General features: G+C 45.2%; 1 protein-coding gene across 1 annotated transcript in view; it reads left to right on the top strand.

Moving 5' to 3' along the window:
• Positions 1–6,714: 6,714 nt before the first annotated feature.
• Positions 6,715–24,822, top strand: part of LOC106580081 (proprotein convertase subtilisin/kexin type 5-like) — a 40,132-nt gene continuing 22,024 nt past the window's right edge. Inside the window, 8 exon segments of the mRNA XM_014160700.2 lie at positions 6,715–7,315; positions 12,561–12,665; positions 14,818–14,964; positions 20,298–20,441; positions 21,678–21,754; positions 23,748–23,836; positions 23,959–24,090; positions 24,093–24,130. Coding sequence (XP_014016175.2) covers positions 7,136–7,315; positions 12,561–12,665; positions 14,818–14,964; positions 20,298–20,441; positions 21,678–21,754; positions 23,748–23,836; positions 23,959–24,090; positions 24,093–24,130 — 912 coding nt within the window. The 5' untranslated portion in view covers positions 6,715–7,135.

The raw sequence follows: 24,822 nt of genomic DNA, 5'->3' as shown, positions 1-24,822 counted from the left end.
TACGAAGGGCTATATAAAAATAAATGTGATTGATTTTGATTTGATGTAAATAAGATTATTTCTGTTTAAAAAAAAATATGTTTTCATTTTGTCATTATGGGGTATGATGTGTAGATTGAATTTTATTTTTTTTAAATACATTTTAGAATAAGGCTGTAACGTAACAATGTGGAAAAAGTCAAGGTCTGAACACTTTTCAAATGCACTGTATATACAGTTGAAGTCGGAAGTTTACATACACTTAGGTTGGAGTAATTAAAACTCGTTTTTCAACCACTCCACAAGTTTCTTGTTAAATCAAACTATAGTTTGGGCAAGTTGGTTAGGACATCTACTTTGTACATGACACAAGGGATTTTTCAACAGTTGTTTATAGACAGATTATTTCACATAATTCACTGCATCACAATTCCAGTGGGTCAGAAGTTTACATACACTAAGTTGACTGTGCCTTTAAACAGCTTGGAAAAATCCAGAAAATGATGTCATGACTTTAGAAGCTTCTGATAGGCTAATTGACATCATTTGAGTCAATTGGAGGTGTACCTGTGGATGTATTTCAAGACCTACCTTCATACTCAGTGCCTCTTTGCTTGACCATCAATGGAAAATCAAAAGAAATCAGCTAAGACCTCAGACATTTAAAAAAAAAAATTTTTAGATCTCCACAAGTCTGGTTCATCCTTGGGAGCAATTTCCAAACGCCTGAAAGTGCCACGTTCCTCTGTACAAACAATAGTACGCAGGTATAAACACCATGGGACCACACAGCCGTCATACCGCTCAGGGAGGAGACGCGTTCTGTCTCCTAGAGATGAATGTACTTTGGTGCGAAGAGTGCAAATCAATCCCAGAACAACAGCAAAGGACCTTGTGAAGATGCAGGAGGAAACAGGTACTAAAGTATCTATATCCACTGTAAAACAAGTCCTTTATCGACATAACCTGAAAGGCCGCTCAGCAAGGAAGCCACTGCTCCAAAACCGCCATAAAGAAAGCCAGAATAAGGTTTGCAACTGCACATGGGGACAAAGATCGTACTTTTTGGAGAAATGTCCTCTTGTCTTATGAAACAAAAATAGAACTGTTTGGCCATAATGACCATCGTTATGTTTGGAGGAAAAAGGGGGATGCTTGCAAGCCGAAGAACACCATCCCAACCGTGAAGAACGGGGGTGGCAGCATCATGTTGTGGGGGTGCTTTGCTGCAGGAGGGACTGGTGCCTTTTTTACATAATTCCACTTTGACATTATGGGACATTGTGTGTGTGTGTGTGTGTAGGCCAGTGACAATGTTTTTTTACTCCATTTTAAATTTAGGCTGGAGCAAAATGTGGAAAAAGTCAAGGGGTGTAAATATTTCTGAAGGCACTGTATTCAGGCTTACTGTAGTTTCCAGCTAGTGGTTTGTTCCCATGCCATATGGCAGTTCAGCATGAGAGAGAGAAGCACACACAGGTCGAGGGAGCATCACTCATGATGAGAATACACAGGTGGTACACAGCATGGGCTTTTAACAGTAGAATCCTACTCCTGACCACCAAAAATACCTTCTCTGTAATGTGGTTGTTCACCACTGGAGGGCGCAAAGCGGTCTTGGAATTAGGACTTCTATTAGGTGCCTGTTTTAGGCCAGATCCTGATTCTGTACGCTTATAATAAAATGTGCACTTGAACCCTTCTAATCATAAAGCATTAGAATGGTGTAATTATTGGTACGACTAGAGGGAGTTTCCACCTGATATTCACCATAGTCAACTTAAAATTGCGCAACAAAATTGGAACATTAAACATGCTGATGCTACTGCTAATCTGTTGTACTCATTATAAAGATACAACTGAGCTTCTATAAGATACAGCATCATTACCTTTGAGGTAACATCTATTAAAGCCACGGAACATTTCCTGCTGTTGGGTATACCCATTGAATATAACTCAATGTCTTATGGAATGTACATGGGTCATTCCGCCAATTCGATGCCTTTTGAGATGTGGAACAGAACTTAATTTCACCCAATTTTAACATTGTCATCAACTTAATAAAAAAACATGTTTTCCCTTCTCAAGAGGTTGAATTAATATAATATATTTTTGAAGTGCCAAAAAAAGTTACAGGCACTCTAAGAGGGTGGTTGATGCTATCTGGGATCTTTGGGACGCCGCCACCCTAAACCCCAACCCCTAATCATGACCCTTACCTAACACTAACCTTTACCTTAAACATTTTACATTTCAACTTCAGTGGGGTAGGGATGTCCCAAGGATTACGGATAACAAGGACAGTGACAGGATTGATGATTTCATATTAAATCGGCTATAAATCCCTTTGTGACAAGGGAAATGGACACTTACAGTGCATTTGGAAAGTATTCAGACCCCTTGACTTTTTCCACATTTTGTTACGTTACAGCCTTAATCTAAAATGGAAACACTTTTTTTCATCAATCTACACACAATACCCCATAATGACAAAGTGAAAAGGGGTTTTTAAGACATTTTTGCTAATTTATTAAAAAAAAAAATAAAATACCTTATTTACATAAGTATTCAGACCCTTTACTCAGTACTTTGTTGAAGCACCTTTGGCAACAATTACAGCCTCGAGTCTTCTTGGGTATGACGCTACAAGCTTGGCACACCTGTATTTGGGGAGTTTCTCTCATTCTTCTCTGCAGATCCTCTCAAGCTCTGTCAGGTTGGATGGGGAGCTTCGCTGCACAGCTGATTGGGTTCAAGTCCAGGCTCTGGCTGGGCCACTCGAGGACATTCAGAGAAAATGGATTAAAACAATTTCATCCATTTTAGAATAAGGCTGTAACGTAACAAACTGTGGAAAAAGTCAAGGGGTCTGAATACATTCGGAATGCACTGTATGTATGCAACAGGGAGGGGGAAATAGAATGCAAGGTTCACAAATATAAAAACATTTTAAACATTTCTAGCCTGTCTATCTATGGGTAACAGGGATGATGTGTAATGCTCCATCAGTTCTCCACCAGAGAATGGCCAAGAAGAGTAGAACCAGCTCACCTGCTTTTACACTGATTTGACTAATAGATGTTCAATGTTAATTTTGAATATGATTATAATTTTTTTTTTTTTACAAATTAAAACAAGAGTTCAGTTCACGTAACACTGTCAATTTTTGTCTTTAAATGAATCACTAATCACATGAAATAATTAATCTTCAGAACTGACTTTGTCAAAGCAACTAAATAACTAGGGCTTTACAATGATGGTGAAAACCATGGGGGTTAAGTGGGTTAAAATCTTCTTGGAAGTCACAGAGGATGCACAGAATTTTGTCAGTTGAGCAAATACGCCCTTCATTTATATTAAAAAAATAGATTTATTGAATTCTCCATGGCTGTGTTTGCACAGGCAGCCCAATTCAGATGTTATAGCACTAATTGGGCTTTTGACTAATCAGATCCTTTCACATCAGATATTTTTCAGAGCTGATCTGATTGGTCAAAAGACCAATTTGCGAAAAAAATATATCAGAATTGGGCTGCCTGTGTAAACGCAGCTCATGTGGTCTATAATAAAGGGCACCTCATTGAATATAACAGGCTCTTAAAATTCCATATTGGTGCACAATTTCTACTTAAAGTATTAAATGGACGCAAAAGACACTCATTTCGTGGAACGACCAATACTATTGTCTTACCATATACAAGTACCTTAATTCTGTGTAGGTGCAGACAGTGTTCTCTAAACTACATGATAGAAAGTAGTAGTACTGTATGGATCCATATATATATTATATTTCGACAAAACAGAAAAGAAGAATCTTGTGGCCCACAGAATAGAGCTCCGTATTCCGACCAAACGAGACAGGACGAGGGAGGGTGAGTGGCTGGTGCCATTGTGCTCAACTACAGAAGTCTACACAGCTCTTGGGTCAGAGGCCAAAGTCAAATCTCGCTTTCTGGAAGCCAACCCAGAGAGAGAGAGAGTGGGGAAGGAGAGTGCAAGCAAGAGGAAGAAAGAAAGGTCCGGATAGACAGACAGTTTTAATAGTCCTTTCTATTCTATCTCCATCCCTGATTTGTCTTGATCATTATGAATGTGTATAACCTTGGCCACTTGGTAATTAACTCATGCTTCTGGTTTCCAGCAGGGCTCTGCTTCTCTAGCCTGATCCCCAACCAGCCTCACCGATGCACTCTCGTTTCACTTCATCAATCAATCACTGAATCTGTGTAGCAAAACAGAATGTAAGCTTGCAAGGTCATCATGGTAGTACGAGGCTACTGCCTCAGGAATGAATCACTCTGGCCCTGTATGCTGCTTTAGTTGGAGGACTAATGTTTGATCTGGTGTGCAATAGATAGCCCCTGCATAGCAATACGATTGGCCCTCACCCGCCTTTGTATTTTTGAAGGGGGCACTTTAAAAAAAAAATCTTCACATTTTCCATGTACAGGTGGATAAAACTGAGGAGGCCTTTTCACTACAGGGAAAGCCCAATAATGGGCCCCAACTGAAGACCCCCAAGCCCCCCTTATGTGAAGATAATATTTTTAGGGTATATAGGCTGTTATAACTCTGTTGCCTCAGACTTGATGTTTCTATCCAGCTCAACTAGTACCGTGTCACACAGTGGTGGATGTAGGCTATAGCGGCGTCTCAGTGGTGGATGTAGGCTATAGCGGCGTCTCAGTGGTGGATGTAGGCTATAGCGGCGTCTCAGTGGTGGATGTAGGCTATAGCGGCGTCTCAGTGGTGGATGTAGGCTATAGCGGCGTCTCAGTGGTGGATGTAGGCTGTAGCGGCGTCTCAGTGGTGGATGTAGGCTATAGCGGCGTCTCAGTGGTGGATGTAGGCTATAGCGGCGTCTCAGTGGTGGATGTAGGCTATAGCGGCGTCTCAGTGGTGGATGTAGGCTGTAGCGGCGTCTCAGTGGTGGATGTAGGCTATAGCGGAGTCTCAGTGGTGGATGTAGGCTATAGCGGCGTCTCAGTGGTGGATGTAGGCTATAGCGGCGTCTCAGTGGTGGATGTAGGCTATAGCGGCGTCTCAGTGGTGGATGTAGGCTATAGCGGCGTCTCAGTGATGGATGTAGGCTATAGCGGCGTCTCAGTGGTGGATGTAGGCTATAGCGGCGTCTCAGTGGTGGATGTAGGCTATAGCGGCGTCTCAGTGATGGATGTAGGCTATAGCGGAGTCTCAGTGGTGGATGTAGGCTATAGCGGCGTCTCAGTGGTGGATGTAGGCTCGACCTTGCACATTTCAATGAACTCGAGCAGGAATGTACGCAGGAATGCCGATGTTTGTTGTCACTCGCTACTGCTCTCTCAGATGCTGTCGACAAAGATGTTTTGTGAGGTTCACACGGTTCATTCCCGAATGAGGGGGCTGGATTTGGCCCCACAGCAGTGAGGCCGCACAGAGAATATGGGGGGGGGGGTCGTGAGCTGGGTAGTTGATTTCGTTCTCAAATCATTGCTTGTTTTTTCTCCTTTCAATGCTTTAGATTACAAGTCCGTCTCTGCACTGAATGCTCGCGGTCATGGGGTGTTTTGGTTCCTTTCATCTCATTTTGGAGGACCGTGAGATATTCTTGTCCCCCGCTTGTTGTTAGATTTGACAGCGGGGTCCATTCACCAAGAAATTGGCCGCAATTAGAGCAATTATGCTGATTTGCTACTTGTGTTTGAGGCGGAACACAGATTTTCTGTGTGCACTGTCCCTGGCTTGCTGCGGAGTTACTCCAAGCAACCGCTACGAAAACAAAAACCTAGCAATCAGTAGGCCTCAAATTGGCCGACAAATAACGCCAACCTCAATAATGACACCATTAGCCTACTACCGTGACAAATGTTAGTGGATTGTAGTCTACTGTGCAACATCTTTAACGAAGTTGAACACTGATGAGATAGGTGGCAGCAATAATTAGTTATTACTTGCTTGGGATCTTCATGATAACAATCTACACAAGGGATTTTCACCATTTCCATCTTGTCTTTTAAGCTACGGGCCTAATAAGCCCAGCCCAGTGCGTAAAATGTTGTTGTCCCTATTTTGTGGGCAGAAATCATTTGTAACAACTTAAATAGTTAGGCCTACAAAGTAACAAAGTTTGGCACATTGTTCCAAATCACACTAACCCCGCCTGCAATATTCTGATATATCAAGCATTTAGCAAATAACAATAGTTTTTATTAGCCCTATTCAAACGGGCAAATACGGGCAAAGTCTCTCAGTCATAGATACAGTATCTGATAGACCATCTTGAGAACCTAATTGGGTGTGCCTTTAAGACCCAGCAGAGCTCTGGCAGCACCAAGGGTTATGCTGCATTTGTAACCAAGTGGAAAGTGGGATTTTACAACATATGACTGGAAAACATTCATTTGAACGGCCCTCCAATTGGTAATTACTAGTGGGAAAGTCGTCTATCATCCCTGAGCTCAGACTTCTCCCACACATGCTGACCTCACCTACTAAGGAAATTACCTCGATAACAGCATTTTCGGCAGTTAAACATAACAAAACATTATTTATACAAAGCAATCTATTAATATGTTTTTTTTAACTATATAATGTGTTACAACCCAGAGCACTGTATATAAGCATGATAGCTATACTTTTAGTTCATAGTTGACGCAGTTTGTTGGCCATAGCCTATCGGCGTTTCTCAACGAGTTCAAAGCACATGAAAGTATCCAACTGGTATTCACGAAATCAATTGGTACATTTCCATCTCCCACTTGGTTACGAACGCAGCATTAGTCGTTCTTACTCTTCAGAGTGTCGCTCGTTTTTTTCGCCACTGTAAAGGGAGAATGAGAACCAACATCCGAGTTCTGGGTGAAAGAAATTAACCCAGAGCACTGTATTCAGACCACAGATTCAGCCATATTATCCTCACTGCTGCTACCGAGAAATACTCAGACAAACGCAAACTTCGAACTCTCCATGCACGCGGAGAACACAGAACAGGACCGTCTAACGGGCTTTTGAGGCATTTTCGGTTTCCGTTTTTTTCTTTCCTTGCGTGTAGTCTATGTGGAGCGAACAGTTATACGATCATCTTGCTTGCACTGCCTGCGGCGAGAAGAGAAGTTTGGTTGTTTGCCTAGTTGGAAGGGGGACACACGGGAGGCTTGGGGGGAAAAAGTAGTGGAAGATGGTTTGGAACGCCGCTTTGAGAATAGTCTTGATGTGCATCCTGGCGCTCTTGCTCGGTTTTACGTCTGTCCGGTGCAAAGCTCGGATTTACACCAACCATTGGGCTGTACGGATAAACGGGGGACACGACATCGCTGATCGGATAGCGGGCAAATATGGTTATAAGAATATGGGACAGGTATGTTTGTGGTTCTTAATTAAAGTTCTATATTTTCAAATAACTTTCAAAATGACTTTCAAAATCCAAATCCTGCACTAGTGTTTTTCTTTGATAAATATAACGTATTTTAATATTGAACCGTGGTGTTTCGTTGTCACTCGGCTTGAAGTTCAAATGTCAAGGTTAGCCACCGGGCCCCGGGGACACAGTGGAGAGTCCTCCCACAGGGCCAGCCCGAACGCGCTACCTTCATTCTTATGTGCCTTGATTGAAACTTGACCCCCGGATAGTATCTGGTTTGTGTATGTGTGTGTCGGGGATCAGCCTATCACCAACGGGACAGACAATGACAGAATGAAGGGGGAGTGTAGTCATTAGGCTCCACAACGGTGGAATAACAGGTGCCCCACACGCAACAGTTACTGTCTAGTATTTCATGGTTCAAAGTAATAACGGTCTGCCTGAAAAAAATCACATTTCAAATAAAATGTTTGGAAGTGTATTCGTCACATGCTTCGTAAACAACATGTGCGGACAAGCAGTGAAACGCTTATGGCCCTTCCCAACAATGCAGAGAGAAAGAAAATGGAGAAATACAAGAAAATGTTAAACGCTTCGTAATAGATACGCAATGAGTAACGATAACTTCGCTATACACTAGGTACCAGTACTGAGTCGATGTGCAGGGATACGAGATGGGTAGATATACTACATGACCAAAAGTATGTGGACATTTCTTCAAATGAGTGTATTCTGCTATTTCAGCCAAACTCGTTGCTGATAGGTGTATAAAATCGAGCACACAGCCATGCACTCTCCATAGACAAACATTGGCAGTAGAATGGCCGTACTGAAGAGCTCAGTCACTTTCAACGTGGCACCGTCATAGGATGCCTCCTTTCCAACCGTGTGCTGAAGCGTGTAAAAATGGTCTGTCCTCGGTTGAAACACTCGCTACCGAGTTCCAAACTGCCTATGGAAGCAACTTCAGCGCAATAACTAATAACTGTTTGTCGGGAGCTTCATGAAATGGGTTTCCACGGCCAAGCAGCCGCACACAAGCCTAACATCACCATGCACAATGCCAAGAGTCGGCTGGAGTGGTGTAAAGCTCGCCGCCATTGGACTCTGGAGCGGTGGAAATGTGTTCTTTTGGAGTGATGAATCACACTTCCTCATCTGGAAGTCCAATGGATGAATCTGGGTTTGGCGGATGCCAGGAGAACTCTTCCTGCCCCAATGCATAGTTTGGTGGAGGAGGAATAATGCTCTGGGGCTGTTTTTCATGGTTTGGGCTCCTTAGTTCCAGTGTTGGAAAATCTTAACACTACAGCATACAATGACATTCTAGATGATTCTGTGCTTCCAACTTTGTGGCAACAGCTTGGGGAAGGCCCTTTCCTTTTTCAGCATGACGATGCCCCGTGCACAAAGCGAGGCCCATACATAAATGGGTTGTTGAGATTGGTGTGGAAGAACTTGACTGGTCTGCAAAGAGCCCTGACCTCAACCCCATCGAACACCTTTGGGATGAATTGGAACGCTGACTGCGAGCCAGGCCTAATCGCCCAACATCAGTGCCCGATCTCACTAATGCTCTTGTGGCTGAATGGAAGCAAGTCCCCGCAGCAATGTTATAATGTCTAGTCAGCCTTCCCAGAAGAGTGGAGGCTGTTATAGCAGTAAGGGGAAGAACCTACTCCATATTAATGCCCATGATCTTGGAATGACATGTTCAACGAGCATGTGTCCGTATACTTATGGCCATGTTGTGTGTGTAAATATAACTAGGAATAAAATTGACGTATAGTAAACTGTAGCATCAGTACATCGCCTGGTATAGAGCTCCTGGGTGGCAGAGAGCTCGGCCGTACGCACTACCCACTGTAGCGCCTTGCGGTCGGATGCCAAGCAGTTGCCATACCAAGCCAGTCAAGATGCTCTCGATGGTGCAGCTGTAGAAATTTCCGGATCTGAGGGCCCATGCCAAGTCTTTTCAGCCTCCCTTCACCACTGTGTCGGTGTGTTTAGACCATGATAGGTCCTTAGTGATGTGGAACACAGAGGAACTGGAAGCTCTCAACCCGCTCCGCTATAGCCCTGTCGATGTGAATGGGGGCGTGCTCTGCTCTCCATTTCCTGTAGTCCACGATCAGCTCCTTTGTCTTGATCACATTGAGGGAGAGGTTGTTGTCCTGGCACCACACTGCCAGGTCTCTGACCTCCCTATAGGCTGTGTCATCGTCATCAGTGATCAGGCCTACCACCGTTGTGTCGTCTGCGAACTTAACGATGCTGTTGGAGTCGTGCACGGCCGTGTAGTTGTGGGTGGACAAGGGAGTACAGGAGAGGACTAAGCAAGCACCCCTGAGGGGCAGTATGCGAATCGGGGTGGGTCCAGGGTGTCTGGGATGATGCTGTTTTTGTGAGCCATGACCAGCCTTTCAAAGCATTTCATGGTTACAGATGTGCTACGGGGTGATAGTCATTTAGACAGGTCACCTTGGCGTTCTTGGGCACAGGGACTATGGTGGTCTACTTGAAACATGCAGGTCTTACAGACTGGGCCTGTTGAAACTGTCAGTGAAGACACCAGCTGGTCAGCATCAGCGCGTGCTCTATCCACGATTGAAAGCCATACTATGTATTCTGACAGGTTGAAAAGGAGTATCGTAGACTAGCAGGGTCATCCAGCCCTCAACCCCCCACCGCCACCCTTTCTCCCTAGTTATATAGTGGTAATTTACCCCCTCTCCCCCACCCTCTCCTTTACGAGAATCCCACAGTTTTTGCTTTTGTCATTATGGAGTATTGTGTGTAGATTGATGAGGGAAAAATAAACAATTGAATCCATTTTAGAATAAGGCTTTAATGTAACAATGTGGAAAAAGTCAAGAGGTCTGAATACTTTCCGAAGGCTCTGTAGGCTACCTGCTGTTGCCTTGTCTTCCACGTTCTGACAGTGATGCGGTCAAAGCTTGACCTCTGGGTCTATGACAAATTCCACTGTAACAGTTGACGCTGGGCCTTTTTTTTTCACTTTCAAATGTATGCCAAGCAAAAATCATTGTTTAACAAACCATACAACTACACTGTTCTTTCCATGACATGGACTGACCAGGTGAATCCTGGTGAAAGCTATGATCCCTTATTGATGTGACTTGTTAAATCCACTTCAATCAGTGTAGATGAAGGGGAGGAGACCAGTTAAAGAAGGATGTTTAAACCTTGAGCCAGTTGAGACATGGGTTGTGTATGTGTGCCATTGAGTGTGTTGGGCAAGACAAAAGAAGGACGCGCCTTTGTACGGGGTATGGTAGTAGGTGCCAGGCGCATCGGTTTGTGTAAAGAACTGCAACGCTGCTGTGTTTTTCAAGCTTAGTTTCCCGTGTTTATCAAGAGTGGTCCACCACCCACCATCCAGCCTACTTGACTCAACTGTAGGAGGTATTGGAGTCAACATGGGCCAGCATCCCCGTGGAACGCTTTCAACACCTTGTAGAGTCCATGCCCCGACGATTTGAGGCTGTTCTGAGGGCAAAAGGGGTTGGTATAACTCCATTTTAGGAAGGTGTTCTTAATGTTTGGTGTATCCTGTGTATATGCAGAAGTCTACTTTTAACAATTGCCACAGAACATTTGACTAAAACACATTTGCATTAGGAACAGCGCAGATGTAAAGTTTGGAAACAGAATGACAGTAAAATCTCCCTCAGTTATTTTATGTGACCACTTTTTCTAAAAACTTTGTTAAATATCAACTACAAAACTAAGTTTCAAAGACGTCTGCAGAAAGAATGGGGCGTCAGCAATGATACCTTGAGTTTGAAAAATCAATTTTGCGGTATTGAACTACAGTAAGCGAAGTGGATCAACACCTGGTAACAGAATTACGTCATGGGTCCTTGATCTGTATTAAACAGAAATGCATATGAACGTCATTCTTCAAAACATCCTCCATTGCACTGGCTATTATTCTATTAAGCTCCGCCCCCAAGCAAGACCAAATTTGGTTGGTCCGGACCAAATCTGTACCAATCATAGACGTCTATGTTTCATGTGTTTGGACAGCACAGTCCAGTAGTATATATTACATTATACACTCGACTCATGTGTGCTCTACTGTACTGAACTCTACCGTGCTGTATTTAACTATACTTTACTTTACTGTGCTCTACTGACTACGATTTCACATTGTGGCCAATTCAATTGCAGTCATTTTGTTACAGCTTTTCGGATTTGGTAACAGAGTGACGCGTTTTTAATCACTTAATAATTCATAAACAAAATGATCAGATAAAAACACCGACTATTTGTCTCTGTCTTGTTTAGGAGGTTTGTGTTTCCCGTCAAACTCGGTTGCCGTTTTTTTACTTCCTTAAGGGCCAAATAAATAAATGTTTTCATATTTCTGTCTCATTTCCATTCATAATGCCACCTCCTGATGTCTTCTTGGTACATAACCAGTGAATGCATCTGAAATTCCAACCTAATTCACACCAGGTGTTGCATCAAAGCGGGGACCGATAGAAGCTGTTTTTCAGTCTATCTCAAGGCCATCAGACTGTTAAACAGCCATCACTAACATTGAGTGGCTGCTGCCAACATACTGACTCAACAACAGCCACTTTTAATAATGGAAAAATTGATGTAATCAATTTATTACTAGCCACTTTATATATAATGTTTACTTACCCTACATTACTCATCTCTTATGTATATACTGTACGCTATACCATCTACTGCATCTTGCCATCTGATGTAATTAAATGTATCACTAGCCACTTTAAACAATGCCACTTTATATGTTTTCATAACCTACATTACTCATCTCATATGTATATACTGTAATCTATACCATATACTGCATCTTGCCATCCTGATGTAATGTATCACTAGCCACCTTAAACAATGCTGCTTTATATGTTTTCATACCCTACATTACTCATCTCATATGTATATACTGTACTCCATACCATCTATTAGATCTTGCCTATGCCGTTCGGCCATCACTCATTTCTATATTTGTATGTACATATTCGTATTCATTCCTTTACACTTGTGTGTAAAAGGTAGTTGTTGTGAAATTGTTAGGTTATGTTACTTGTTAGATATTACTGCATGGTCGGAACTAGAAGCACAAGCATTTCGCTACACTTGCATTAACACCTGCTAACCATGTGTATGTGACAATTTGATTTGACCATTTCGGATGCAACCAGTGTGTTTACTGTAGACTGATGGCGTGTGTTTTCCTCGGCAGATTGGCGACCTGAAGGACCACTATCACTTCTTTCACAGCAGGACCATCAAAAGATCGACGCTGTCCAGTCGCGGTGGCCACAGCTTCATCTCGATGGAGCCCAAGGTAAGCCTGTCACGATCGCCACCTCAGCGTTCGCGGGCCTCCCAGACTGGTCATCGACACCCGCCTGCATTGTTGAATAAGTCTCACAGCACTGCCGTTGGTCTTGCCCTGATGATGCGTACAGTCCAGGGCACAATTGTAGTTCAGCACGCTGCCGAAAAGTCGACCAACCGTAGTGCTGCTGAGCATAGCTGTCAGCAATGTGAGATGTATTATACTCGCTTGAAACATTGGCCGTTTTGAACATATTCCACAATACTCCCCTCGGGGCAGGAGGCAGTTTGGCATTGACAGGCGTCACGGAGGGGGGAGAGAGAGCGCAGTGTTCTCTTTGCCCGTCTTCTTCCTCTGGTTTCTCTTCTGTGTGAGGGGTTGACAGGAAGGAGATGTGTAAATGATGTCAGCTGGCCCTGCAGTCTGAGCTGGGAGTCTGTCTGTTCAGGGATCAGTGTCCTATCATTCTGATGCCAGTCTCATTTTGGGCAGGACTCTCATCATGGCTGCTCTGGACTCAGTCTTTGTAGTGGGTTATTTAACTAATCACATTGTTATGCTTAGTTGTATAATGCCAGTCATCTCTGTGTGTTTGTGTGAGAGTCCGGTGGGTGTAGCAGGCACGCCTTGTGTGTGTGCGTTGTGCGGTCTACCTGTTGGCACACAGGTCTCCGTGGCTTGGAGAAGAGGTGCTAGAGTGTGACCTCGCCCCGGGGACCTTTTTACCCTATTAAAAAAAATATCTAATATCTGTTTTTATTTAGCAGACGCTCTTATCCAAAGCGACTTACAGTAGTGAGTGGATGCATTTTCATACCCACAACCCTGGCATTGCACGCGCCGTGCTCTACCAACAAGACTTCCTCAAAGTAATCACTGATTTCTAACAGATTTGGATAGGCAAGGACCCCATCACTTCTACTTATACTTTCATGTCAGATCAGTGATCCCTTCAAGGAAGCGAGAAACGAAGGAAGTCTGCATTACAAACGTCTGACTTCAACTGGCGCTCCTGCTGTACGGCTGGCCCTTTTGGATCCTGGTTGCCCTTGGTTACTGACCCAGTCAGTGAGAGAGGCAGAGACTGCAATAGAGAGAGCCACCTGCAAACCCTTAAGAAGGGGCAAAGCAGAAGCAGTTGTATTTCAAAAGCCCCCAGTCCAGTTCACCATCTGAAGGAAGAGGGAGAGATCCGGTTCCTCTCCCTCTTAGTTCACTCTCAAGTCAGTGGTGGGAGCTGGTGGATGACTGGCTGCTGGGGTCAGACCTCCTGGCCAGGTGACTGTCTGAGGACTGTTGCGTAAGGCTTACCACTCGTCATGCACAACACACGGACATAGACATGGTGTAGACAGGCAGACGGAGAGACACACACACACACACACACACACACATGCTGATGGCTCTGCTGTTCCGAGCTTAGTGAGGTGTGTAAGCTGTTACTTTGAACCTGATGTTAATGACAGAGTAAAATGAGCAGAGACTTGTGCCTCTGCTGTCTTGTCTTCGCACCAGTCTGATCGCCCGCCATCACTGTTACATTTGTATTTGTTCTTTCTTTCCATTTTAGACTTCATAACTACATCCTAGGTGTCCCCCACCCCCCTCTATCTTTCTGCCTGTGTTTTTCTTGGTCTACCCCATCGCTCTCTTTTCTCCATTTTTTGTTGTTGTTTTTCTCTCCTCCGCTCTCTGGAGAAACGGACAGATTTTCCCTCTGATATGATTGTCTACTTCACTACCCTTGTGCAAAAGTGAGATGCAGCAGTCATTTATGTAGCTACATAAACTATAGGGCTCTAATCTGGCCAGGTTTGAGATTTCCTTGTCCGTCCATCCCGATTTCGAAATCAGAAAAAATCCTACCCATTGCTCCCAAATTTCTGAGATGAGCCAAGGAATTCTGTGAAATAAATCCATTAGGTTTGAGAGATTTGATGTGATTTTGTGTGTGTGTGTGTGTGTGCGCGCATATGCATATGTGCACACTTGTCTGTCTGCCAGTGTTTTACTTTAATGTATTTCTCCACACATATTCCTCCATCTCTCATTGTCCACTCAAAACATGCTTGCCCATAATCCCTTTGTATTCCTGTTCAGCGATTTGTTGTTTGATATTGTTTTTACTCACTGTCCAATGGTATGCCCTCTGCTTTAGGTGGAGTGGATTCAGCAGCAGGTGGTGAAGAGGCGGATCAAGAGGGATTACAAGGCGGCCCCTCACCCTCTCTCCAGCCCCGCCCAGACTAGCCCCGCCCAGTCCATCTTCTTCAACGATGCCAAGTGGAGCAGTATGTGGTACATTGTGAGTATGCAGATCAGGCCAAACCCCAGGACTCAGGGTCAAGGGTCACTGGACTCACCACCACCCTGACCCACTTAATGGAGAGTCCACTCGGTGTGTGTGAGAGTGAATCTTGGGTGTAGTGCGGCTAAGGGTGTAGTGCGGCTAATGTCTAGACATCTTCTCACACCTTTTATAATGACGCAGAGAGGATTTAAATGCATACAGCAGTGTGAGATGACTCCATCTAGACTGCACAAGCTATGCAGCTCTACACAGAAAGAATACTTCACTCACTTGTGGCTGCTAGTCACATCCACATATAAATCATTACTCCCTTACGTTTTGTGCAGTTGGTAAGCTCTCCGGTCTTTTTCTCTTCTTCTGGATTCTGTCAATGGTTAACTTGGCAAAGATAAAGCCAGTACTTTGACTTTAGCGCTTCCACGTATCTGTCCAGTTTCGTAATCGGTTATAATCAGTCATGAGTGTTTCCTGTTTATGTATGAGATTTACTAGTCTGTTGACGTTTGTTCACCTGGACATTAGTCTACAACTGACTTTCTCCATCCATCTCTGGACCTATTTAAAAACGGTTAAAATGCTTCTGTTCCTTCCTCTCCTCTTTGGACTAATAACTTATCTAGCATGATTGGACAGGTTAAAGCAAGAATTCCAGTTCATAGCTTTCACCAGTCCAAAAAATGTCAGATCAATGATTACTTCAAAGAACGGAGGAGGGAAAGTTGCATTTTCAAAGGATTCGAACAGGGCCTATGTCTATGGAATCAATCAACCAATCAAATGTATTTATAAAGCCCTTTTTACATCAGCAGGTGTCACAAAGTGCTATACAGAAACTCAGCCTAAAACCCCAAAACAGCAAGCAATGCAGAAACCTAGAGGGGAACCAGGCTCTAAGGGGTGGCCAGGTGCCGGGTGGAGATTATAACAGTACATGGCCAAGATGTTCAAACGTTCATAGATGACCAGCAGGGTCAAATAATAATCAGTGGTTATAGAGGGTGCAACAGGTCAGAACCTCAGGAGTAAATGTCAGTTGGCTTTTCATAGCCGAGCATTCAGAAGTCGAGACAGCAGTTGCGGTAGCGGGAGTCGAAAACCGCAGGTCCGGGACAAGGTAGCACGTCCGGTGAACAGGTCAGGGTTCCATAGCCGCAGGCAGAACAGTTGAAACTGGAGCAGCAACACAACTAGTTGGACTGGGGACAGCCAGGAGTCATCAGGCCAGGTAGTTCTGAGGCATGATCCTAGGGCTCAGGTCCTCCGGGAGTGGAGGAAGAGGGAGCATTAGAGGGAGCGTACTTAAATTCACACCGGACACCAGATAAGACAGACTGACCCTAGCCCCCCAGCAGATAGACTATTGCAGCACAGACACTGGAGGCTGAGAGGGGTGGGTCGAGGGACACTGTGGCCCCGTCCGATGATACACGCAGACAGGACCAACCAGGCAGGAAATAATTCCACCCACTGCCGAAGCACAGCCCCCACAGCACTAGAGGAATATCATCAACATATACCCTGGGATGAGGCTGTGTAGATCTCCTCCACCGCACCAGCCCGAGGAATCGCAAAACTGGACAGGAAGATCACGTCTGTGACTCAACCCACTCAAGTGATGCACCCCTCCTAGGCACGGCATGGAAGCGCACGATTAAGTCAGTGACTCAGCCCCCGTAATAGGGTCAGAGGCAGAGAATCCCAATGGAGAGAGGGGAGCCGGCCAGGCAGAGACATCAAGGGCGGTTCGTCGCTCTAGTGCCTTGCCGTTCACCTTCGCATCCCTGGGCCAGGCTACACTCAATCATAGGACCTACTGAGAGACAAGTCTTCAGTAAAGACTTACACTCGGTCTCGACATTTATCTCTCACATGGATAGGCACACCATTCCATAAAAATAGAGCTCTATAGGAGAAAGCCCTGCCTCCAGCTGTTTGCGTAGAAATTCTAGGGACAATAAGGAGGCCTGCGTCTTGTGACCATAGCATATGTGTAGGTATGTATGGCAGGACCAAATCGGAGTGATGGGTAGGAGCAAGCCCATGTAGTGCTTTGTAGGTAAGCAGGAAAACCTTGAAATCAGCCCTAGCCTTAACAGGAAGCCAGTGTAGAGAGGCTAGCACTGGAGTAATATGATCAAATTGTTTGGTTCTAGTCAGGATTCTAGCAGCCGTGTTTCGCACTAACTGAAATGTATTTAGTGCTTTATCTGGGTAGCTGGAGAGTAGACCATTGCAGTAGTCTAATCTAGAAGTGACAAAAGCATGGATTAACTTAAATGCATCATTTTTGGACAAAAGGTTGCTGATTTTTGCAAGGTTACGAAGATGGGGGAAAAAAGCTGTCCTTGATATATTATTGATATGTTTGTCAAAAGAGAGATCAGGGTCCAGAGTAACACCGAGGTCTTTCAGTTTTATTTGAGACGACTGTACAACCATCAAGATTAATTGTCAGATTTAACAGCAGATCTCTTTGTTTCTTGGGACCTAGAACTAGCATCTTTGTTTTGTCCGAGTTTAAAAGTAAAACATTTGCCGCCATCTTCCTTATGTCTGAAACACAGGCTTCCAGGGTAGGCAATTTTGGGGCTTCACCATGTTTCATCGAAATGTACAGCTGTGTATCATCCGCATAGCAGTGAAAGTTGCCATTTTTTCCGAATGACATCACCAAGAGGTAGAATATATAGTGAAAACAATGGTGGTCCTAAAACAGAACCTAGAGGAACGCCAAAACTTACAATTGATTTGTCAGAGGACAAAATATCCACAGAGACGAACTGATATCTTTTTGACAGATAATATCTAAACCAGGCAAGAACTTGTCAGTGTAGACCAATTAGGGTTTCTAATCTCGGCAAAATAATATGGTGATCGATGGTGTCAGTAAGGTCTAGGACCATGAGGACAGATGGAGAGCCTTGGTCTGACGCCATTAAAAGGTCATTTACCACCTTCATGAGTGCAGTCTGTGCTATGATGGGGTCTAAAACCAGACTGAAGCATTTCGTATACATTATTTGTCTTCAGGAAGGCAGTGAGTTGCTGCACAACAGCTTTTTCATTTTTTTAAGGAGGAATGGGAGATTCGATGTAGGATGATTTATTTATTTTTATAAAAAAAAAAAAAAATGTTTTTTTTTCGTGTCAAGGTGTGGCTTTTTCAAGAGAAGCTTTACTACTGCCATTTTTAGTGAGTTTGGTACACATCCGGTGGATAGGGAGCCATTTATTATGTTCAACATAGGAGGGCCAAGCACAGGAAGTAGCTCCTTCAGTACTTTAGTTGGAATAGGGTCCAGTATGCAGCTTGAGAGTTTAGAGGCCATGACTGTTTTCATGAATGTGTCAAGAGATACCGGATGAAATAACTTGAGTGTCTCCGTTGATCCTAGGTCCTGGCAGAGTTGTGCAGACTCAACTGAGCTTGGGAGAAATACGCAGATTCAAAGAGGAGTCCGTAATTTGCTTTCTAACGATCATGATCTTTTCATTGAAGAAGTTCATGAATTTATTACTGCTGAAGTGAATGCCATCCTTTCTTGTTGAATGCTGCTTTTTAGTTAGCTGTGGACAGTATCAAAATTAAATGTTGGATTGTTCTTATTCTCCTCAATTAGGTTGGAAGAATAGGAGGATCGAGCAGCAGGTATTACGCAAGGTTACATTTAGATCCTCAGTTAGGTGGTTAACCGATTTGTGTACCCCAACGTCCTTGAGTAGGTGGAGGGAGTCTGGAAGGGAATCTTTGGGTTGTCCGAGAATTTTATTGCATGGCTTTTGACCCAGGGTATGACTATGGCCATGAGTGGGTCCGGAGACATGTTGGACAAACCCCACTGAGTCGATGATTGCTCCGAAAGCCTTTGAGTGGGTCTATGTTTCAGTCATGCCAATCACATCAAGATTATGATCAGTGATTAGTTCATTGACTATGACTGCCTTGGAAGTGAGGGATCTAACATTAAGTAACCCTGTTTTAAGATGTGAGATATCACAATCTCTTTCAATAATGACAGGAATCGAGGAGGTCTTTATTCCAGTGAGAGTGCTAAGGCGAACACTGCCATGTTTTGTTTTTCTCACCGAGATTGAGGCACAGACACGGTCTCAATGGGGATAGCTGAGCTGACTACACTGACTGTGCTAGTGGCAGACTCCACTAACCTGGCAGACTGCACCCTATCTCATTAGAGGAGTTAGAGCCTTGTCTATGTTCATAGATAAGATGAGAGCACCCCTCCAGCTAGGATGGAGTCCATCACTCCTCAGCAGGCCAGTTGTGAGACTGCTGTAGAGCTCATCACTCCCCCTAACTGGGAGGAAGCCAAAGACAATTACTCGATGCCGACACATCTTTCTAGCTAATTTACAAGCTGAAGCTATGTTGCGCTTGGTGACCTCTGACTGTTTCATCCTAACATCGTTGGTGCCAACGTGGGTAACAATATCTCTATACTCTCTACACTCGTCAGTTTTAGCTTTAGCCAGCACCGTCTTTAGATTAGCCTTAACGTCGGTAGCCCTGCCCCCTGGTAAACAGTGTATGATCGCGGGATGATTATTTTTAAGTCTAATATTGTGGGTAATGGAGTCGCCAATGACTAGGGTTTTCAATTTGTCAGAGCTAATGGTGGAATGCTTCAGCAGCTCAGACCCCGTAAAGGGAGGAGGAGAGACCAGAGAAGGCTCGGCTTCTGACTCTGACTCGTTGCTTTAATGGGAGAACCGGTTGAAAGTTTCTGTCGGCTGAATGAGCGACACCGGTTGAGCATACCGACAGCATTTCTTTCCAGAAGCCTTGAGAAAATTGTCCGGCTGCGGTGACCGTGCGGGGGGATTAACACTACTGCTTGTAATTACTCGTGGCACAGCCGCTGTTTCATCCTTTCCTGCACTTAACCTTGCCTACACTTAACCTTGCCTAACGATTGCATCTGAAGCTGTGCTTGCAACACGGCTATCCTCACCATAAGGCGATCGTTCTCCTGTATATTATGAGTACAGCGACTGCAATTAGATGGCATAATGTTAATGTTACTACTTAGCTTTTTCGGCAGGTGGAGGTCCTGTAGAACCATGTCCAGATAAAACGTCCGGGGTGAAAAAGTTGAATGGAAAAAACTAAGACGCTGGTAAATGTATTAAAAGTAAAACATGAAATGTTTGGCAGATAGCCAAGTAGCAACAAGCAGCACAACAGCACGGAGACGCGCTGTTGCCACAACACAGATGTGGATCTTTGTTCCAGAATTATAACGACCACATAAGTGGGTTGCTAGTTTTGTTTCGGCACTATTCCAGTGACGCGTGTGTGTGTGTTTCAGCACTGTAACGATGACATCCATAACTGCCAGTCAGACATGAACATAGTGGGGGCGTGGAAGAGGGGCTACACGGGGAAAGACGTGGTTGTCACCATCCTGGATGACGGCATAGAGAGGAACCACCCTGACCTCATTCAGAACTACGTGAGTGTGTACTGTATGTTTGTGGGTGTATGTACACTGAGTGTGCAGAACATTAAGAACGCCTGCTCTTTCCCAGACATAGACCAGGTGATTCCAGGTGACAGCTATGATCTGTTATCAATTTCACCTGTTAAATCCGTGTAGATCAAAGGGAGGAGACATGTTAAAGCATGATTTTTTTTTTTTTAAACCTTGAGACAATTGAGTCATGGATTGCGTGTGTGCCATTCAGAAGGCGTGTTAACTGCAACGCAGCTGGCGCTTTCACGCTCAACATTTTCCAGTGTGTTTCAAGAATGGTCCATCACCCAAAGGACATCCAGCCTACTTGACTGTGGGAAGCATTGGCGTCAACACGGGCCAGCATCCCTGTGGAATGCTTTCGACACCTTATAGTGAAGGTGTTCCTAATGTTTTGTACACCCAGTGTATGTGTGTTTTGGAATGGGATATGTGTGTGTGTTTTGGAATGCGGTATGTGTGTGTGTTTTGGAATGCGGTATGTGTGTGTGTTTTGGAATGCGGTATGTGTGTGTGTTTTGGAATGCGGTATGTGTGTGTGTGTTTTGGAATGCGGTATGTGTGTGTGTGTTTTGGAATGGGGTGTGTGTGTGTGTGTGTGTTTTGGAATGGGGTATGTGTGTTTTGGAATGGGGTATGTGTGTGTGTGTGTGTGTTTTGGAATGGGGTATGTGTGTGTGTTTGTGTGTTTTGGAATGGGGTATGTGTGGGGGGGGTTGGAATGGGGTGTATGTGTGTGGGTTTTGGAATGGGTTTTGTGTGGGTTTTGGAATGGGGTGTGTGTGTGGGGGGTTGGAAGGTGTGTGTGTGTGTGGGGGGGGGGTTGGAATGGGGTATGTGTGTGTGTGTGGGGGGGGTTTGGAAGTGTGTGTGTGGGGGGGTTTGGAATGGGGTATGTGTGTGTGAGTGTGGGTTTTGGAATTGTGTGTGTGTGTGTGTGGGGGGGGGGGGTTTGGAATGGGGTATGTGTGTGTGTGTGGGGGGGGGTTGGAATGGGGTATGTGTGTGTGGGTGTTTTGGAATGGGGGGGGGTGTGTGGGTTTTGAAATGGGGTGTGTGTGGGGGGTGGGGGGGTTGGAATAGGGTATGTGGGTGGGTGGGTTTTGGAATGGGGTATGTGTGAGTGTTGCATATTCATGCCATTGGCTGATTTCTGCTGCTCCGCCCTCGGTCATAAGAACACCATGATGGTGAAGGTATTTCCTCTGTTTCCAGGACAACCAGGCCAGTTATGATGTCAACGGGAATGACATGGACCCCATGCCCCGTTATGATGCCAGCAACGAGAACAAGTAAGATACCGGGTCACAGCATCGCTCTCCGCTGTGTGTGTGTGCGCTTGCTATCTGTATAGTTCTGTAGTAGTGTGGTGTGTGTGTGGAGAATTCTCCTCTGCCTGGGAGCCCTGTGTCCTGCGCCAGTTTGGCTGCCAAAATGCCCTGGCAAACCCTCAGTGCTCTGTTGTAGATTGTTTTCTTAAAGAGACAGGAGGTTTACTAGCCCACTGCTTTCTAGACAGATCAGGGTCTGCAATGCCTCACTCCCTCTCTCTCTCTCTGTCCCCCGCTGACTGGGGTTTGTTGAGAAGTCTGTCACAATAATGGGTACGTTCCAATGTCCATACTAGCATAGCGCTTAGAATGCATGGCCCAACTCATTGCTCTATTCTAGGCAGTATGCTGCTAGAGGGGATACTGGAACACAGCCGTTAGTGTGTTCCTGCTACCTAACGCTTACACACTACACGCTTTTCAGACCCATTCTGTATCTTTGCACTGTCCCAACTTGTCCAGTCTCCGATATCATATGAACGTAGAGGGGAACATAGAGGGGAACACCGTTTGTGAGAGGTTCTATGAAAGCGCCCCACTAACTGCTGATTCACTCCAGACGTCCCTATCCGATCCGTTTTGCGAGTACACTCGTTTGGTGGTAGGAGTTCCAATTTGCCCCAGCTTTATTTTATGACATGGTACTGATTTGAAGAAAGAGGACTCGCCACTTCTGATCCAGGCCAACCAAAGAGACCGGAATGGATTGGTTACAGTCCACTCTACCATCCCTTTCTTTTAAACCAGCAGTTTCACAGATGTTCAAAGTAAACGGACACTGAACTTGCATCCACTGTGTGTGTGTGTGTGTGTGTGTGTGTGTGTGTGTGTGTGTGTGTGTGTGTGTGTGTGTGTGTTTTTCCAGAGGAGAACATGCTGTTCTTTCCGCTTATTTCCTGTGTGAGGAACATATCTGCTGCTGAATTTGAACATTTCCATGTGATAGAATCTCTGCTATAATGTAGAAGTCCACTTCTATGGGCTGAACCAAGGAATCACCTTGATCCAGTCGTTGTGTCATTCACGTTGAACTTTAGTGGTCCTACAGATGGTGTGGTTCAGAGTGATGCGGAGCAGGCATGGAACAGAGATGGGCTGAGAGCACACGCACACACACACACACCACACTCCACACACGTACGCAGAGGAGACGCAGGCAACAGGCAGAACGTGGAGCTGTGTGAAGCCAGACGGAGCTAAAGGATTTGGATGTTCCCTACTATTTGTTTGCTATAGGGGAAGAGCTGTGCTGTGGAGGGAGGTTCTAGCCAGGTGATGGAATACAGTACAGTGGAAACCATAAGCTAGCGAGGGTGTTAGCGCCTGCCTGCCACGGGTTAGATGCTGGGTTTGCCATGACGGCAATCAGTGGCGACTCTGGGCCGCTTGGTCCAGATGTTCTCGGCATGAGGGCTGGTCGTGCCGAGCGAGAGAGTTTGCCTCTTCCTCCTCCTAAAAGACACTCTTGTTTGTTTGCTCTGGTCGTTGACCCTGGCCGATTGTCGCTACGGTCTGTGGCGGAATGTTACCCTTGTTTGTCGAGGGCTCGGGGACATGCAAAACATTTGTCTCTTTCACATTGTGAAAATATTTGAGGGCTCTATGTAACCCAGTGCAGCTGCCTCTGACAGCAGGGCCGTGTCCGTTACGCACCAAACTGAGGAAAACGGACTATAATACGTTTTCCATTGCATGCCCTTCTGAAGAAGACTCTGCTACTAGCCATGAGTAGGCCTGTTCCCCCAGACCGTAGTTTGAACGAAGTCTAACTCCACTTAGTTCTCCGCCATGCGTCTTTACCGGAACGTGCAGGGTGTCCGACGCTATCCTAACTGTTTGTGCATTCTTCAGTGTATCTGTTTACATATTTGTGTGAGTTTAATAAATGTGCGCTTGTAGGAGTGTGGAAATGTGTTTATGTGCGTAATGTAAAGTGTCCCTGCTCTCTCTTCAGGCATGGAACACGCTGTGCTGGGGAAGTTGCTGCATCTGCTAACAACTCCCATTGCACTGTGGGAATTGCCTACAACGCACGGATAGGGGGTGAGCGTTGGGTTTACGCTATGCATCTGGCATTGAGTGTGTGATGTAAACTGTGTGTACCAAATGTACTGTTTTTTTTTTCACTGTGTGTGTGTGTGTGTGTGTGTGTGTGTGTGTGTCAGGGGTGCGGATGCTGGATGGTGACGTGACGGACATGGTGGAGGCCAAGTCTCTGAGTCTGCAGCCGCAGCACATTGACATCTACAGCGCCAGCTGGGGTCCTGACGACGACGGCAAGACCGTGGACGGCCCCGCCTCCTGGCAAGGCAGGCCTTCGAGAATGGCATCCGCATGGTGCATCTCACACACACACACAGTAGACATGCACATTAAGTATACACACTTATACCCACGATCAAAACACCAATTCGCTCTCAGAAGAAGACTGGGGCAAAGAATACACATTGACTTGGACAAATGCACGCAGTAACTCGGCGGCCAGAGTGTAATCAAAGCCTCGGGGACACTTCTGGACATTTGGATTAAAGCGCTTGGTCTGATTAGCATATTCATGTGCTGTATCCATATTCATGAGTGTTTTGTGGAGGTGGCTCAAAGGAAGAGCTTAGCCCAGGGGTTAAGTGGAGGGGAGTTGACTTCACAAGGTCGCTTGTGATGATGTCAGAGTGCCCTCTCCTTGCTGAGTCAGACATGCTGCTTACATTTTGATTAAAGAGAAAGTAAAACAATGGTTAGATTTTGGTGGTGGGTTACATACACTGAGTATTCAAAGCATTAGGGACACCCCCTTTGCCCTCAGAACAGCTTCAATTCGTCGGGGCATGGACTCTACGAGGTGACGAAAGCGTTCCACAGGGATGCTGGCCCATATTGAGTCCAATGCTTCCCATAGTTGTCAAGTCGGCTGGATGTCCTTAGGGTGGTGGACCATTCTTGATACACACAGGAAAACTGTTGAGCGTGAAAAACCCAGTGGTTCTTGACACTCAGACCGGTGTGCCTGGCACCTACTGCCATACCCCGCT

The sequence above is a fragment of the Salmo salar genome, chromosome ssa20, assembly GCF_905237065.1.
Source record: "Salmo salar chromosome ssa20, Ssal_v3.1, whole genome shotgun sequence".
NCBI lineage: Eukaryota > Metazoa > Chordata > Actinopteri > Salmoniformes > Salmonidae > Salmo > Salmo salar.
This window is presented reverse-complemented; position numbering and strand designations above follow the sequence as displayed.